The following is a 15,603-nucleotide window of genomic DNA, read 5'->3' on the forward strand; positions in this document are numbered from 1 at the left end:
ACTCAGGCCCATGGCTTCCTTTGAGTCAATCCTCTTGTAGCGCAGTCTTCCTCTTCCATACTGCCTTCCACTTGACCAAGCACTACAGGTAAGTCTTTTTAAAAATTAAATTAAAAATTGAAAAATATTTGTAAACATCACATTTTACCAAATTTTCACTTCTACCACATGAAACTAATGTATATGGACATGTAATGTAAATGCATGTAGGCTGTGCATATGATATTGTAATTTAAAGGTATAGTTTTTAATTGTGCTGGTTGTTTATGTCACAACTATTACCGTTACCACTATATTACATATTATGTCATAACTATATGTGTGTGTGTGTTTGTGTGTGTGTGATACAATGAGTTACTGCACCAAGTGACCAAAACCTTAGGGACTCCTCTGAATCCATGCTTCTTAGTCCTGTGCAAAATGGAGGACATTTTGTAATCCCTCCTGGGCAGAAGGCTGAGGTTTAGGGCATGCCCTGGAAAAAGGAGACCAAGTCTGGTCACCCTGCATATGAATATAAATGCATGCTTCTCAGTTCTGCTCCAGATGGAGGACAGACTGGAATTCCTGCTGGACAGAAGGTTGAAATGAAGGACACACTCTGGAAAAGGAGGATGCCTGGTCACCCTTCATATCAATCTACCATAAGTCAAAATGCGTCTGGCTGGTGATCATTTGAGACTGAATTCACAGAACGTCTGCCGAAAGATACATTGGAATACTTATCCAGAAGTATCAGGCCTTTGGCATGGGCTTTGTCCTATCAGCACTTGTATAATGAGTCTCAAAGAGAAATGACAACGCAGAAAGAACCACAACCTGGAAACATCACCCAAGGAGACTTTCTGCTGTGCCTTCTGCAACCGGACTTGTTTATCTCTGATCGGCCTTTTTAGTCATCAATGTGCTTGTAGAAAGCGCGGGATCATGAGTCCTTCCTGAATCTTCGCTTGCGGTTGCGAAGGAAAGCCAGAGAGTTTGACCATTTTTACCATTACCTAACCTTTTTCTCCCCCCCCCCCCCCGCTTATACCTGGTTAGGGACAATACCCTTTTGTTGTTGTTGTTGTTGTTGAAATGCAGAATGTGCCTTGGAAAAGGAGGACCTCTGGTCACCCTCCCTGCATAGAAATATAAATGAATGCTTCTTAAGTTGTGCTCAAAATGGAGGGTCTTTTGATATTCCTCTTAGACAGAAGGTTGAAATGAAGGACACACTTTGGAAAGGGAGAAGCAAGTCTGGTGGCCACCCTGCATATCAATGCAAACCCATGCTTTTTAGTCCTGCTGCTCCAAATGGAGGACCCATTGGGAAAAAACCCTCCTGGGCAGAAGGCTGAGGTGGAGGACATGCTCTGGAGAGGGAGAGGACCAAGTCTGAGGCCCTGGATCAACCTCTCCAGCAGAGAGAGAGAGAGACGCAGTGTGAGGAGGCGGCCACTAGAGGGCAGAGCAGCACACCTGGAGGCGGCGTTGGCGTTGTCTGGGCAGAAGGAGGAGGAGGAGGAGGAGGAGAGCCAGGAGACGGAGAGGGAGGCTGCGGCGGCGGCGGCGGTGCTCTCCTTCCCTCGCCGCCGCCTTTGTGGCCCTGGGAAGCGGCGCAGCGCCAGACAAAGCAGGAGCCTCGACCCTCCCCGCCGGCGCCGGAGGAAGCAGGCAGCGGGCCCATGCCTCCCAGGGAGCTCCCTGCTGGTTCCTGAGGAGGAGGACGGAGACGCCCCAAGGAGTGCCGCCGCCTGGCTCTGGGTTCGAGTCCTGCTCTGGATGGGGAAGCAAGCAAGGAAGGAAGGAAGGGGAAGGCAGTGGAACCACTAGATACTGATTGATATAGAATGGCAGGGGGTTGGAGGTGTCTTCCAGCTCTGTAATTCTATCTATCTTAATAGAATTATATCTTAATATAAATGATATATTCCAGTATGGAAAGGGGTTGGGTTGGATGGCCCTGGAAGTCCCTTCCAGCTCTGTGATTCTGTCTGTCTGTCTGTCTATATTAATGTAATTAACATAATTATATATTAATATATATATTCCTGTATGGAAGGGGGTTGGATTTGATGGCCCTTGAGGCCTCTTCTAGCTCTGTAATTCTATTTGGCTGGCTATATATCTATTTATATTAATATAGTTATATGTTAATATAAATTGTGTGTGTATATATATATATATATTCTTGCATGGCAGGCGGTTGGATTAGATGGCCCTTGAAGTCTCTTCCATCACTGTAATTCTGTCTGTCTGTTTGTCTATCTATATTAATATAGTTATATATTAATATCAATTATATATCTCTCTCACACACATTCCTGCATGGCAGAGGCTTGGACTGGATGGCTCTTGAGGTCTCTTCCAGCTCTATAACTCTATATATGTTCATGTAAGAACTTGGCTGGGATTTTTTGCTCCCATCCAAATCCTGCTCTGGATTAAGATCCCTGGTTTTGGCATTCTGGATCTCTTCTGTCAGCATCGTGAGTCCGCACACCTGGCTATTCTGAGGGGCTGATCCGGATCATACTCCAGTTTTGAACCTGCCAGACAGTGTTCGTCTGGGTTCCCTCCTCTCTCTCTCTCTCTCTCTCTCTCTCTCTCTCTCTCTCTCTGCTCTTGCCTTGGGATTTGTGCAGACTCTCCCTCCTTGCATCCAGGTTTCCAGCGCAGATCCAGTCTGAGCGAGACGGGAAAGCAGTGCTTACCTGAATTCGCAGCTAGGGCCTTGTGGCTCTGATCCAGGATTGGTGCCTTTCATGTGGCAGAGTCGCCCTCAACTTTGCACGCCTTTGCACACTCCTCACGGGCACCTTTGCATTGCAAAGCTGTCAGTCCGGGTTGCCCCTTCCTTGCCTGGATCTTGAAAGGGTTTTGCTCGCTTGCCAAAGGTAGGAAGGAGGAAGATGCTGCCAGGGTCCATCCAGATCTCTGGGGAGACTTTATCCAGCGCTGAGATCCGCGACATCTGCGAAAGCCTCAGAGAGAACTCCATCAAACTCCTGTCCCTCCGGGGCTGCCAGCTCTCCGACCGGGATTTTGGCCGGATTTGCCGAGGGGTGGCCGAGTCACACTCTCTGGCCCAACTCAACCTCAACCTGGGGATTGTCTCCAACATCAACCGGGTCAAGCAGCTGGCTGAAGCCCTCAAGACCAACCGCTCCGTCCAGTCTTTGTTGTGAGTCCTTCTTCCTCCTGCTCCATTTAGTACATCTTGGGAAAAGGAGATTAGTGGTTTACTGAAATGCCAGGCATATTTTATGTTATTTTTCTATGCCACCTTTCTCCCTTGAAAGGGACTCAAGGCAGCTCACAAATAAAAATTCTAACAAACCTATTACAATTTTTAAAAAAATCATCATTATTATTTTTGGGCAGGTCACATTTTCTCAGCCTCAGGCGAATGCAATGGCAAACCTCCTCTGAACAACTCTTGCTGAGAAAACCCCATTATAGGGTCACCATAAGTTGGAAACAACTTGAAGACACACAACACACACAGACAAGGCAAACCTGTCAGAGTTTTCTTCAGAAGGGGGCTTGCCATTGCCATCCTCTGAGGCTGAAAGAGTGTCTTCCCCTTCTAGGTAATTATGCACTGGATTGCAGCATCAGTGCTGGTTTCCTAAAATATTTTTAGCATACCTCAATTACTCCTTAACATCTTCTGTTCACTTATGTGCATACATATGTGCGCGTCTGTGTCTGTAGTACAGAAACATTGGCTGCATCTGCACTGCAGAGGTAATCCAGTTTGAGATCACTTCAACTGACATGGCTCAAAGCTGTGGAATTCTGGGAATCATAGTTTTGTGAGTCATTTTAGCCTTTTGTCAAAGAGCTCTGGTGCCACAGCAAACTATGATTCCCAGAATCCCATGGAGCCATGGCAGTTAAAGTGGTGTCAAACTGCATTATTTCTACAGCACAGATGCAGCCCTAGAAGGCTTTAAAGGGCAAGGTGGGACGTTAATCCAAAATGGTGGTTGTTACAGCCATCTAGATTAAAATGCCCAGGATATTAACAAGCAAAACAAGCACTGATTAATATTCTACAGCATAAAAGAGAAACTGGTGCCCTTCCATATATTGGACTATAGTTTCCATCAGCACTGACCATTAGTCCTGCTGACTGGCCTGTTGGGAACTGGAGTCCAGTATAATCTCAAGGGCCATAGGTTTCTCTTTCCTGCAGTGAAGCAGAGAAATTGCTTCCAGAAATTGCCAGTGACAGAAGGAAGAGCGCACTGCCTTCATAATTAGCTTCATTTGTTATGCAGAATAATGCAATAGGAATTGTGCTAAAATATTCTAAATGTCATGGTCTAGTGCAGTCCTTAAATGGAACAGGGCAGGACCCTTAGATTGGTTCTTGTTGACTTTTGGTAGCCAGTGGTGCTGCCAGTGGTGTAGTGGGATGAAGGTGGCAAAGTCATTACGACTGCAGTTTGTTATAATCTTAATTTACCTTCCCTGAGCCCTTCAGATAAATCCAACAATCTATGCAGTGTATGTAGTTATGAGTCTAAAATAAGAATGCTAAACTGTGTTTTTCCCTGCTCCACTGGAAAGTTTTTCCCATTTTTCACTGATTCTCAAACTGGAATTCCACATCTATTTAGATGCCACTGTTGCTTGCCATAAATTGATGGGTGACTTGAATGCACAAGCACACACATTACTTGTAATGCATTCCTTATCAAAGTAAAATGAAAACATAACTTTCTAGTATTTGCTGTTCCAGGAGGGAAGTGTGGGATAGTTGCAGTTCTTCATTTTTTGGTGTGGTGAATTTCTTGTTCTGTCGCAGCAAAAACATCAGAATCCATCTTAAAGAATAGCAAACCTATTGTGGTAAAAATAGAAATTTACATGGGTCAGAGAATACTGAAGGAAGCCTATTTCAGAGTCCATTGCAACCATCTGATGAATTGGGTTGCAGCTCCTAAAAGCATGTCACAATATGTGATCTGGACAAAACATTTATTGTGCAGCTACTCTGCCTCATTAATTGAATTTCACTGCAAAACTCTGTGTGTGTATGTGTGTGTTTGGAAGTAAACCAGTGGAACTCAGTGGGCCCTGCATCTGAGTACAGTAGATATGCCTATGATTCCTCCACTGTTCCATTGCTACTCAGTGGAAGGGGAATTTGTAATCCCTATTTTTTTTAATTCCCATAGCCTCCATGGAAGTCCCCTGACCGATGCTGGTCTAGCGTTCCTCAATCCGGCACTCTCCATCCATCCCTCACTAGTTGCTTTGGACCTGGGGGACTGCATGCTGGGTGATGAAGGTATCAACTTGATCTGTGGCCTTCTGCCTCCTGATGGAGCCAAGTCAGGTAATCAGAAGAGGACTTATTTGCATATCTCTGGAATTCTAATGATCTTAGGTTACACTGTGTGATTATTCTGTTAGCAGACTGGGAGAGCATAGTGGTTGAAACTGTTCTCTTTTTGTCAGGAAGGTGGGAGAATAGAATGCCTGCCCCATGAAACTGGATCATTGAGTTTTCAGTACAGTACAACTCTGGGGAACAGCCTTATTTTTATTTATATCCCATGTTTCTCCCAGCCTGGGATAAATACCATGAAGGCACTAGATCCTGTCTGATCTTAGAAGCTAATCAGATTTGGGTACTACTCAGCTTGGAGACCACCAATAAATATCAGGTGCTGTAGGCTATATTTAAGAGGAAGGCCTGTTCCTTGCTTAAGAAAGTCTAAAGAAATTCATGAGTTGCTATAAATCAACAGTTGAATCTACACACTGCACATATACACAACTCTAGTGAAGTTACTGTCTTGACTGGGGAATCTTCAGAGAGCTAACTGACTTCCACTCTGAGAAAGAATGTACAGTATTGAGAACAGGAGTAATTTTACTTTGCTGTGTTGTTAACTAAAACTCACCATTCCCACAGAGTCTGTGTAGGGATCTGGATTTGTATGCAGTACTAGAAATGAAAAGAAGAAGTGGCAACCTAGACTTGATGCTCTAACATAAAAGTCAGCACATGAAGCTAGTTCTTTATCTGAAATACCCTTGCGTAAATCTTATTCAACTATGCTCTTCAGAAATAACACCAAATACTCTTTTGCTGAGAGTATAATCCTCGGTTAAAAACCAAATTCTTCTAAGGAGAGAGTACCCAAGACTAGCTTTGACTGAATTTAAATTCCTCTTGTTCTGCTCTTGATTCCATTATTGTCTTCACCCCATGCCTCAGTATCCGAAAAAAGAAGACCTTCTGTGCCTGGAACCACTCCAAAGTTCAAAAGATGACCCAAAATGTAAATCTGTGTTTTTTGCATCTCACCAAACTCTTTCTTGAAAGAACAATTATTTTTATGCTCCTATCAACACTTACTCCTTTTGCAACTTGCTGTCCCTTTGTTTGGAATAGTGTGACTGGGAAAATCAGATGACCAAGTTTAGTGTAGGAAAAGGAGTTCAAACAGTCTGTCATCAGATAACCATTCAGTAACCATAATTCAAACTGTTTTGTTTTTAACATGTTAGAAGCTAATTTAGGCTGAAATCCTGCATGCTCTACCAGGCATAGCTCCGCTTCCTCTCCTCCTCCCAACACGCACAACCTACCTTTGTGTGCCCCCTCTACAGTGCTTTAGTGGCTGGGGGAGGATGTGGAGCAGCCAGGCAGTATCCAGCTGTGTTTCTGCAGGCAGATGCAGTCCTTCTGGATTTTTGGGGGACACTGGGGAGGCCCAGAAGGATGCCAGCAACAGAAAGGTAGGTTGCATGCCTGTGGGAGCAATGCACAGAGGTGCTGGGTGTCTTCTTCTGCAGCACCAAGTCACTAACAGAATTCCATCCTTAGCATGACATGCTCTAATTTTTGGTTATTTTTAGCCCAGTTTATGCGACACTTCTAACTAAATGATCAGTCCCAATTGGCCAGGAGTATATGTATTGTGGAAAAGGTGGTCAACACGATAGTCAACAGCATTTGTCCTGATTATAAGAAGATGGAATAAGTGAATTCACAGCCACAGGGCAACCATTAATATGTCATATTCTAAGTGTTCACAATATGATTTGGCCCAGATTTCATTTTCTCTTTCATATGCTGTAACCACAACTTTTTGTTTCTTGAAACAGACCAGTACTGCTGCTACTAGGGCAGACCTTAGGTGGCAGACTTCAGAGTGCTGAAAAAGCAGGGGTGGAATTGTGTGAGCCTCCAGATGCACTTGAACTGCACTTCCCAACATTCCTGTTACTATGTTTGCTAGCGGTAGTGCTGTAAGCTCCAATTAACCAAACAAGTCATCCCAACTTGGAGGACAGCAAGTCTCCACCGCTGCTTTAACAGCATTCCTTTTATTACTTTTATCATCATTGTGGGTGCTATTTTATTTCCTGTGTCAGCCACCAGATTTGGGACATTTTTGTTCCTAAAAGCATTTAATGATTTGTGTATATAGAGTACCCACCCTCACCCTGCAAACACACACACACACACACACACACAGAGAGAGAGAGGTAATTTTAAAAATCTATGTGTAATTTTCAATAATAAAACACATATTAAAATGATGGCTGGCATGCTGTTCAACAATTACAGTATGAGGTTGTAAACTGCACTTATGATCTCATAGCCTTTGGGACGGATGTTTGTGGTTGTTAATGACCAAATGTGACCCCCCCCCCCCAAACTTACCTCTGAAGTCAGGTAATGTTCCAACTGAAGAGTTTTTGAGGCATTGCAGATTGGGCTGCTGGGAAATTATTAGTGTTCTCCTGGATGGTCATGAGGTGTATTGAGACAAGCAGCTGCGGCAGAACCCCAAGAGGCCTCTCTGGCTGCCTGTCTCAACATGCCCCATGATCAGGTAAGCACTAAAGTCATAATTTACCAATCTGCAGTGCCTTGGAAACCCTTAAATTGGGGCACTGCTTGACTTAAGTCTAGAGGTCGGGTTTTTGGGTTTTTGTTTGTTTGTTTGTTTGTTTGTTTTCGCAGGGGTTGGGAGAGGCATTTGCAAAAGCAGCTATAATGATGGGGCTCCATCATTATAATTGTCTTGACAATGCAGAATCTTGGCTGTTATTTTAAACATCATATAAAAAAAAGTTATATAGCCTTCTAATGACACTGAAATTGAGCCTAAAATGGAGATCATGATCTATAACCATGATTTTTTCTGGTGAAACAAAAGGCAATATGCAGTCTGTACTGATTGATTAATTCACAAGAAATCTTGTGAGTGCTGTCTTAATGGGCTTTTTGCTTATGACCTAGGTTTGAAGGAGCTGACCCTAAGTGCTAACCCTGGCATCACAGCCAAAGGATGGGGGCGCCTGGCTATTGCAGTGGCTCACAGTTCCCAGGTGCGAGTGTTGAACTTGGACTACAACCCCCTGGGTGAGAGGAGCATAGACATACAAGTCTTCCCCCCTCCCCTACTTTTGAGTTATGGAGACTATGTAGGATTGATAACAGCTAACAATGAAGAAATAAATTGAATATCTGGAGGCCCATTCACATATAGCACTTTTATTTCACCTTAGCTGCCATAGTTCCCTCCTGTGGAATTCTGGGAATTGCAGTTTAGAGAGTGACATTCAGAATTCTCATCCAGAGAGCTCCAGTGCCTCTCCAAACTACAAAGCCCAGGATTCCATAGGATGGAACCAGAGCAGTTAAAGTGGAATACTAGCACTGTAATTGTCTAGTGTGAATGGACCCTAGCTTGCTACTGAATTATCCTCAGCAAGTTTCAAGCCTTAAGGAGAGGCAGAAAATAAATAATGCTGTTGTTGTTAGGTAAAAGGAATAGTGTTTATTTTATTTGCAACTTTTCCACATTCACGAGGGTCCTTCACCCCTCACCCCAGCAAATGTGGAGGGATCACTGTAATAATGTAATACATTTGGCCCTCTGTTTATATGGGGGATATGCCCCTCCGTGCATAATTGAGGTCGCGGATCTCAGATCCATGAGTTAGGAGGGACGACTGTAACGTTTTTCAACCTGGAAAGATGACAGCCTCTTATGTTCTACAGACATTGAGATTTGCTCCCAGCCTACCCTTTGGGCCGGGAAGAACCTTCCACATTTGGCAGCCCTATGGTGATGAGCTTCTCGTTCTACTTTTAGCATGGCAATATATTTTGTGCTCGATGTTACCTTTTCTGCTGTATGCCCCTTCTTGCTGGACCCCTAGGCTACCGTTGTTTGGCAGTCATGACGTGTCCCTTCCCCCAGCTTCTTCTTCAAAAAATAGCAAGAAGTAAAGGCCCGGCCATGGTTGCCATGGAAACTTTCTCTCTCTACAGCTGTGCTGCTTGAGCAGAACTGGCAGCTGGTGAGACCCAGACTAGACTGGGCAGGCTCTTCTCTCCCCATCTTGCCTCAGGGAAACCAACAGGAGCTGCTGCTCCTCAGCACACGCTACCTGCTCCTGCCCTCCCAAACTAGGCGAGGCATTCCCTCCTTCTGCCTCTCCTTTGCCAAGGCTTAGTTCCTCGAATGCCAGGGGCCCAGGTTTAACTTGCCTCTACAATAAAGAGCAAGCTCTCTTGGTATTACCCCGGGGCTGAGGGAGCAGCATTCCAGCTGTGCCCAGAGCATCCCTTTCCTTTCTGCCAACTTGCAAGGGGAAGAAGAGCATAAACACTGAGTTATCACTCCTTCCCTAGTGTGTTGTGCTTTAACAGGCAGGAAATTCAACAGGTGCAACAATTTATCAAAAGATAGGGGGAAGTGGCATCTATTGAATCTGTCCCTAGCATTTAGTAGTTAAGTGTTAGTCTGGTGTTAGGTGAAGGTTGTGGGAAGAGATGGGACTGGAGGTGCCATAGTGCCCTGTGAATGCTACTGCTTTTGGGCACGTAGAACATGGCCCGCATGAAGTCTACTAACATCTCCTGGCTTTCTGCTCCATAGGTGACCAGATAGCGGCGATGCTGGCAGTTTCTGTGGCATCCAGTCGGACCCTAGAGGTTTTGGACTTGGAAGGAACAGGACTTACCAACCAATCAGCCTTGGTAAGGGGAGCATGGCTGCTGGTTGCCTTCATTTCCTTTTCCATGCCATAAGTCTTGTCCATCATTTACTCCAAGTGTATTTTGCCCCCTCTTACATAAAGTACCCGAGGAGCCATAGATTGCATATAAAAGGTCTTTGTTTGATAGAGGCAAGGAAGAGACCTCTTTATGCCCTCCAACCCCCCCCTTTTTTTTTTTAAGATATGTCTTCTGAGGTCCAGTTCTCTTGAATGTACTTGGGATCAAGAGAAAATTACACATTCAGTGTATTTCTACCAGTATAAGAACCAAGATTTAACTGCCAGTTTAATCAGTTTCTTTAGGTGGAATTGGGGTGGAAGATGGCATCTCTGGTTTTGACTTCCAACGAAACTTTAGGTTCTTTTCATGCACGTACCAAGATATGGGATATGGCCATTTCAGGCCTTTCCCATTTTTAAAATAATAAATAAAACGTATATACACATACACACTATGGACATTTTTTGCACTTAAGATGCCTCATGTTGTGAACAACACATCTCAGAAGAAGTTTAACTCTTCAGAAACTGCATATCCCAGTTTAGGTTGATACAAGGAAGAAGTAGGCAATTTTGGTTAGGCTCAGAGCCAGTATTCAGCCTCTTGAGGGCTTGATGGGACATACAGATCAGTGAAAGTGCTAAAAACAGAAAAATGCATCACGAATAGAAGAGCTGCTGTTTTTGTTTGTTCACATCCTGCTTTCCCCCCAGAACTGGAACTCAAGGCAGAGAGTGGATGTTAAAAGAAAGAAAAATAAATGCACATGGTGGTAAAAACATAAAAAGCTTATTGTTAAAATATAAACTACACTCGTCCCTCCACATTTGCAGCTTTGATTTTTGCAGCTTTGATTATTCATGTATTATATTATGTTCTCTCGAGGAATATCTAGGTCCTCCAGCGCAACTGTATGGTCAACTTTAACCAAAGTCATATCAAAGAACTTAGAGATCCTAGAGAGAACACTCCACTAGGCATTTGTATCTCCTCCAGCACAATTCTATGGTCAACATCTGGCAGATGTTGACTACAGAGTTGCACTGGGGGACCTAGAGATTCCCAGAGAGGTGTTCTCTCAGGTAAATACATATTTGTGGTTTTTCCACATTCACAGGGGTTCTGTGCCCCTAACCCCAGCAAATGTGGAGAGACAAGTGTATAGCATTAGAACCACTAAAAAAATGTAGCCATTAAAATGATAATATCAGTGGAACCAGCACACGATTAAAACTCCTTGGTCAGTTTCCAAAAATCTGTTATACACAACAGTTTTCACCTGCTGACAGGACAGCAAGCAGGAAGCCAGCCTAACCTATATAGAAAGATAGTCCCAAAGTCTAGGGACAGCCACTGAGAAAGCTCTCTCACACTGCTGTGGAGATGGAAGAACCAAGAAAAGGGACTCATTCAAAGATGGCAAAATCCAGACAGGCTCATGCAGGGAGGGCCGACATATGGGAAGTAACTGGAAGTTGACTTCTAGTTTTGAAATACAGCTTTAAATATTAAACAGTACAGGTAGCCTCAGCAATCTAATTAAAAAGCGAATCACCACTCCAGGCCGCTTCCACGAGAGGCAACTTGCTTTTTGTTTGCTTGTTTTTTGCAGTCTTTGAGCCTCAGGGTCCATAAAAACAGCCTTGAGAGCTGCATATTTCACTCACCACGGATGTAAGCACAGTCACTTGATTCTGCAGGTGCTGAATTCCTTTGCCCATAAGTCTCTGCAGAGCCGCCATATCCTGTAGCCCTTGCTGCCCATCAGGACTGGCAGAGTAAGGTAGTAGCCTCATACATCAGATGGGGTGGTGTTGAAAGTTCAGCAGTAGCAAGAGTAGCTGATCTCTGGGCATTCCCCAGAGACTAGAGTTGTATTTCCCTGTGGTCTGCCTTGACCACCCTTACCCCAGCCATCTTCTGGTCCCAAGTGACATGGAAGATGACATTTCCATTGTCTCTTCACCAGGGTAGAATTAAGATTCAGCTCCCAGTCCAGTCAGTTTCTGTAGGCGGCCCCTGAGGTGAGGGATTACATTGCCAACTTCATTCTTTGCCTGAACATGCAAAGTGCCTTATACCATCTGTGGTGTCCATAAATGTCTGATTTTGCCTTCCAACTAGACCTTTGTTTCCCTTCCATAAATTTCACTTTGGTCTAGTTCTTAACTTTATGTACAGCTAGCAATCATGCAACAGGTTTTGGTAGGGAAATATGGTAGTAGAAGCTGTGGGTGATACATCTATAGCTATTAGACCAGAATAGACACTTCATCGATATAACATAGGTCTGTACTGATGAGAAATTTTCCTGTAACTGAAGAAAATTGATTTTTAGTGTTGTTTTTAAAATTCTGATTTGTATTTAGTCTTTTGTTTGATTTTAGCGTGGATTGCATTTCCTTTAGAACTACGTAGTTCCAAAGGCAACTAATAAATCAAGGGCTCAGAAAGAAATGTAGCCCAGAACCATTGTATATTGGGCAGATCTGAATCTCTTGCATTCTTTTTCCTTGGCTGTTTGGCCTCTTAAGATGAGCTGTCTGGTACAGTTGTTTCTGGCTCTTGCCCTATTCAGATTCTGCTGGACATGGTGGAAAACTATCCAACAGCTTTGCGGACGTTGATCCTGGCGGAAAACAACATCAGCCCTGAACTCCAGCAGCAGATCTCTGACCTTCTTTCTGAGGGTGAGGAAGAGGAGGAGACGGAGACTCGTGAAGTCATGGCCAGAGAGAAGAACTCCTGGATCTGTCAGAGCAGTAAGGCTTTTGGGCCCTGACTGAGAGGTGGTGAAATTGGGACATGGAGGTTGGCAAGAATGGGAAACCATTACATTTTTTAAAAAAAAGTCAGAGAAATCACAAGAGTTAATTACTCATTTTTGTAGCACCCATTTTCATCCCAGTAGTCCCTCATAATGAAAATTTTCCCCTGCAGTGACATCTAATCTTTTGCCCTCTCCAAATGACAACACTAAAGTTAAATGCAATCTAGCAGTTCATGCATGGACTCAGAAGGCATGGAGGGAGGGAGAAGACAGCTGCCCATGGAGGACTCAGAGGGCATGGGGGAGGAGAGAGGCTACTCTCCAAGTCCTCAGAGGACTTGGAAGACACAGGAGGAAGGGAGGCTGCCCTCTGAGTCCTTGGAGGACATGTGGGGAAGGGAGGCTACTCTCTGAGTCCTCCGTGGACTCAGAAGGCTTGGGGGGAGGCTGCCCTTTTGGTCTCACCTCCATAAGCCCCACCCTCTCAAAGTCCTGCACCTGCACCGGGTGACACCGGGGCTGGGAATGCCACTGGGACTTTGTGTCTAATGTGTTTTGCTTAGTATTCTCATTTTATCAGGTAGAAAAGTACTGTTTCTTTATTACAATGGTGAGAAGCAGTTGCTGGAACTTAACCCACAGAACATAACATAGATTCAGAGACAAAGTCATGTTAGTCTGAGATATCAGTATACAAAGGATTGTTGTAGCACCTTTGACACTAATTGTGCAAAAGAAGTTGTTGCATTAGCTTTCGTACTAGTTCCTCATATTCCCATTAAAGACCATACTTTGGGAACAGAAACTGGCAGTGTGCAAACTACAGTTCAAAAGGTAGCACATCTGTATGGGAGTTCTACTATTGCATTTAAGTAATGGTTTCCTTGGTTACAACACAAGACAGGCTGTCTCTTTGTATAGCCAGACATTAATATTACAGCAGACTCTAGAATCAGTCCTTCCTTAACATGAGGGGAGGGGTGCTCTTTGGACATAGCCAGCACAGCCTTTTCCCAACAGAGCACTCCCTGGAGATTTCAAGGCCCATGAGCCTCAGATATGGCCAATCAGGAATGCTGGGAGAAGTGGTCCAAAACATATGGAGGGCATGAGATTGAGAAAGCTTGGGGGACCTGTGGCTCCTCAGATATTGTAGATCCTAGTTCTCATCAGCCCTAGCCAGCCTTGTTGTTGTTGTGTGCCTTCAAGTAGTTTCTGATTTATAGTGACCTTAAGACGAACTTGTCATGGGGTTTTCTTGGGGCTGAGGGTGTGTGACTCACTCAAGGCCACCCGGTGGGTTTGCATGCCTGAGTGGGAATCAAACTCTGATCGCCAGAGTCGTAGCCCAAAACTCAAACCACTACACCACGTTGGCTCTCAGCCAGCCTAGACAATGGTAAGGGATGGTGGGGGGTAAAGTTCAACAACACTCCCTACTCTTAAAGCACTGACTACACGTGTTTAGTGACCGATACTCAGGATTGTGGATGCTTGCATTCTTACCTCTAATGTTTCCTTGCTATTTTCAAATTGTGCTTTCACTTTATGTACAGATCACTTCTACCTTCCATCCAATTCACTAGCAAAATTACACTTTTCTATTTCAGATTCCAGTTCCCAAATGGTTTTGGTAACATCCGGCCTTGGTGAAAGTCTCCTAGCAGAAACAGAGATGTGATCAGGAAACTCCAGTAGCCTCTGATGAGAAATATAATTCCATGTATGTGGAAAGACTGTGTGCTTATAGAAATGCATTCACACAATTATGTGTGAATGTCAACTGTGTGTTTGCAAGTGAGTGTATACACTAGGCCAGTCTGAAAGCTCATATGCCCATGTGCAATTGCTAGACCTGCTCGGACTGCAGATCCACACACTGTGTCTTACTGAAGTCACCTTTTAGCTCTACACTGGTACCTGACCCAAATTAACCTGTGTTCTATGACTGTCAGTTGCTTGTGATCGTCCCATTGCTGTATTTTTCAACCTCTCCACCCCACTCTCATCTGATCTTTTGGGGAGGTTCTATTTATTCAGATGTGTATATTTATGTATAACAGATACTCTTTTTATTGCTTATATCTATGTCCTGAGTAGAATTTTATAAAATTCACAGAAATGATATGGTTGTAGCTTCATGAGGGTCTTTTATTTCTAACCAGACATGGAGAGGATTGTTAAAACGCTTTTGATGTTGCGTAGCATGTGAGGCAACACGTCAACATTTGGCACCAGATCTTCCACCTTTGTGACTGTAGTCAGCAGCTTGTGAGCTGGATAAACACCTCTCCCTTTCTTAATGAGCAAAGAGATGCTGTAAACTACTCTCAGATGAGGCTTTTATTCTTAGGAGTTCCACTGTGTACAATACGTATGGTATATACATCGACACCATCCGCCATCCACACTAGTAACAACGCACTCTGAGGTTAAATGCTCGTCACTACTCTAGCAAAGGATCCAGCCACCCTCCCAAGTGACTTTTCAGACTGGTGGCATTCTACAATACTTTACAGCACTTGTTGACTATCTCTTGATGCCACTTCCTGTTTAAATGCCTAATCATTATGGGTCACAGTAACCCTTTAATGCCTGGTTACTATTAAAACCCACATTGTACATTTTCCTTGTGACTCTATATCCCAACAGTGCTAGTACCTTCCTCATGAAATACAGCCTGGAGCACCTGGTATTCAATCTCTTGTTAAAAGAAAGGCTCAAGTGCCACTAGGAGGCAGTAGTGCCCTGCAATTCTTGACAAAAGACTTTCTGGAAATCATGTTCCCATGATTCGCAGGGGTGC

General features: G+C 44.1%; 1 protein-coding gene across 2 annotated transcripts; it reads left to right on the forward strand.

The window, feature by feature from the left end:
* Positions 1-1,543: 1,543 nt before the first annotated feature.
* On the forward strand, positions 1,544-15,335 carry LRRC73 (leucine rich repeat containing 73). 2 transcript variants are annotated; one of them, XM_089529684.1, is made up of 6 exons: positions 1,544-3,166; positions 5,172-5,332; positions 8,258-8,380; positions 9,906-10,006; positions 12,606-12,717; positions 14,408-15,335. In XM_089529684.1, the coding sequence occupies exons 1-6, from the start codon at positions 2,895-2,897 to the stop codon at positions 14,476-14,478; spliced, it is 840 nt and encodes a 279-aa protein (XP_089385810.1). In that variant the 5' UTR covers positions 1,544-2,894; the 3' UTR covers positions 14,479-15,335. The 2 variants fall into 2 exon arrangements, with proteins under 2 accessions (XP_089385810.1, XP_089385809.1); XM_089529683.1 differs by having other exon boundaries at positions 1,547-3,166; positions 12,606-12,789; positions 14,408-15,331.
* Positions 15,336-15,603: the final 268 nt, after the last annotated feature.

This window comes from Sceloporus occidentalis, unplaced genomic scaffold (assembly GCF_023333645.1).
Source record: "Sceloporus occidentalis isolate IW3139 unplaced genomic scaffold, rSceOcc1.0.p SCAF_6, whole genome shotgun sequence".
In the NCBI taxonomy this organism is placed as follows: Eukaryota; Metazoa; Chordata; class Lepidosauria; order Squamata; family Phrynosomatidae; genus Sceloporus; species Sceloporus occidentalis.

Bases quoted from the DNA above. Each gene is read 5' to 3' on its own strand.
- LRRC73 (XM_089529683.1), top strand. From the start codon at position 2,895: ATGCTGCCAGGGTCCATCCAGATCTCTGGGGAGACTTTATCCAGCGCT. The intron at 3,167-5,171 runs GTGAGTCCTTCT...TAATTCCCATAG, and splicing joins CGCTCCGTCCAGTCTTTGTT to CCTCCATGGAAGTCCCCTGA. The intron at 10,007-12,605 runs GTAAGGGGAGCA...TGCCCTATTCAG, and splicing joins TTACCAACCAATCAGCCTTG to ATTCTGCTGGACATGGTGGA.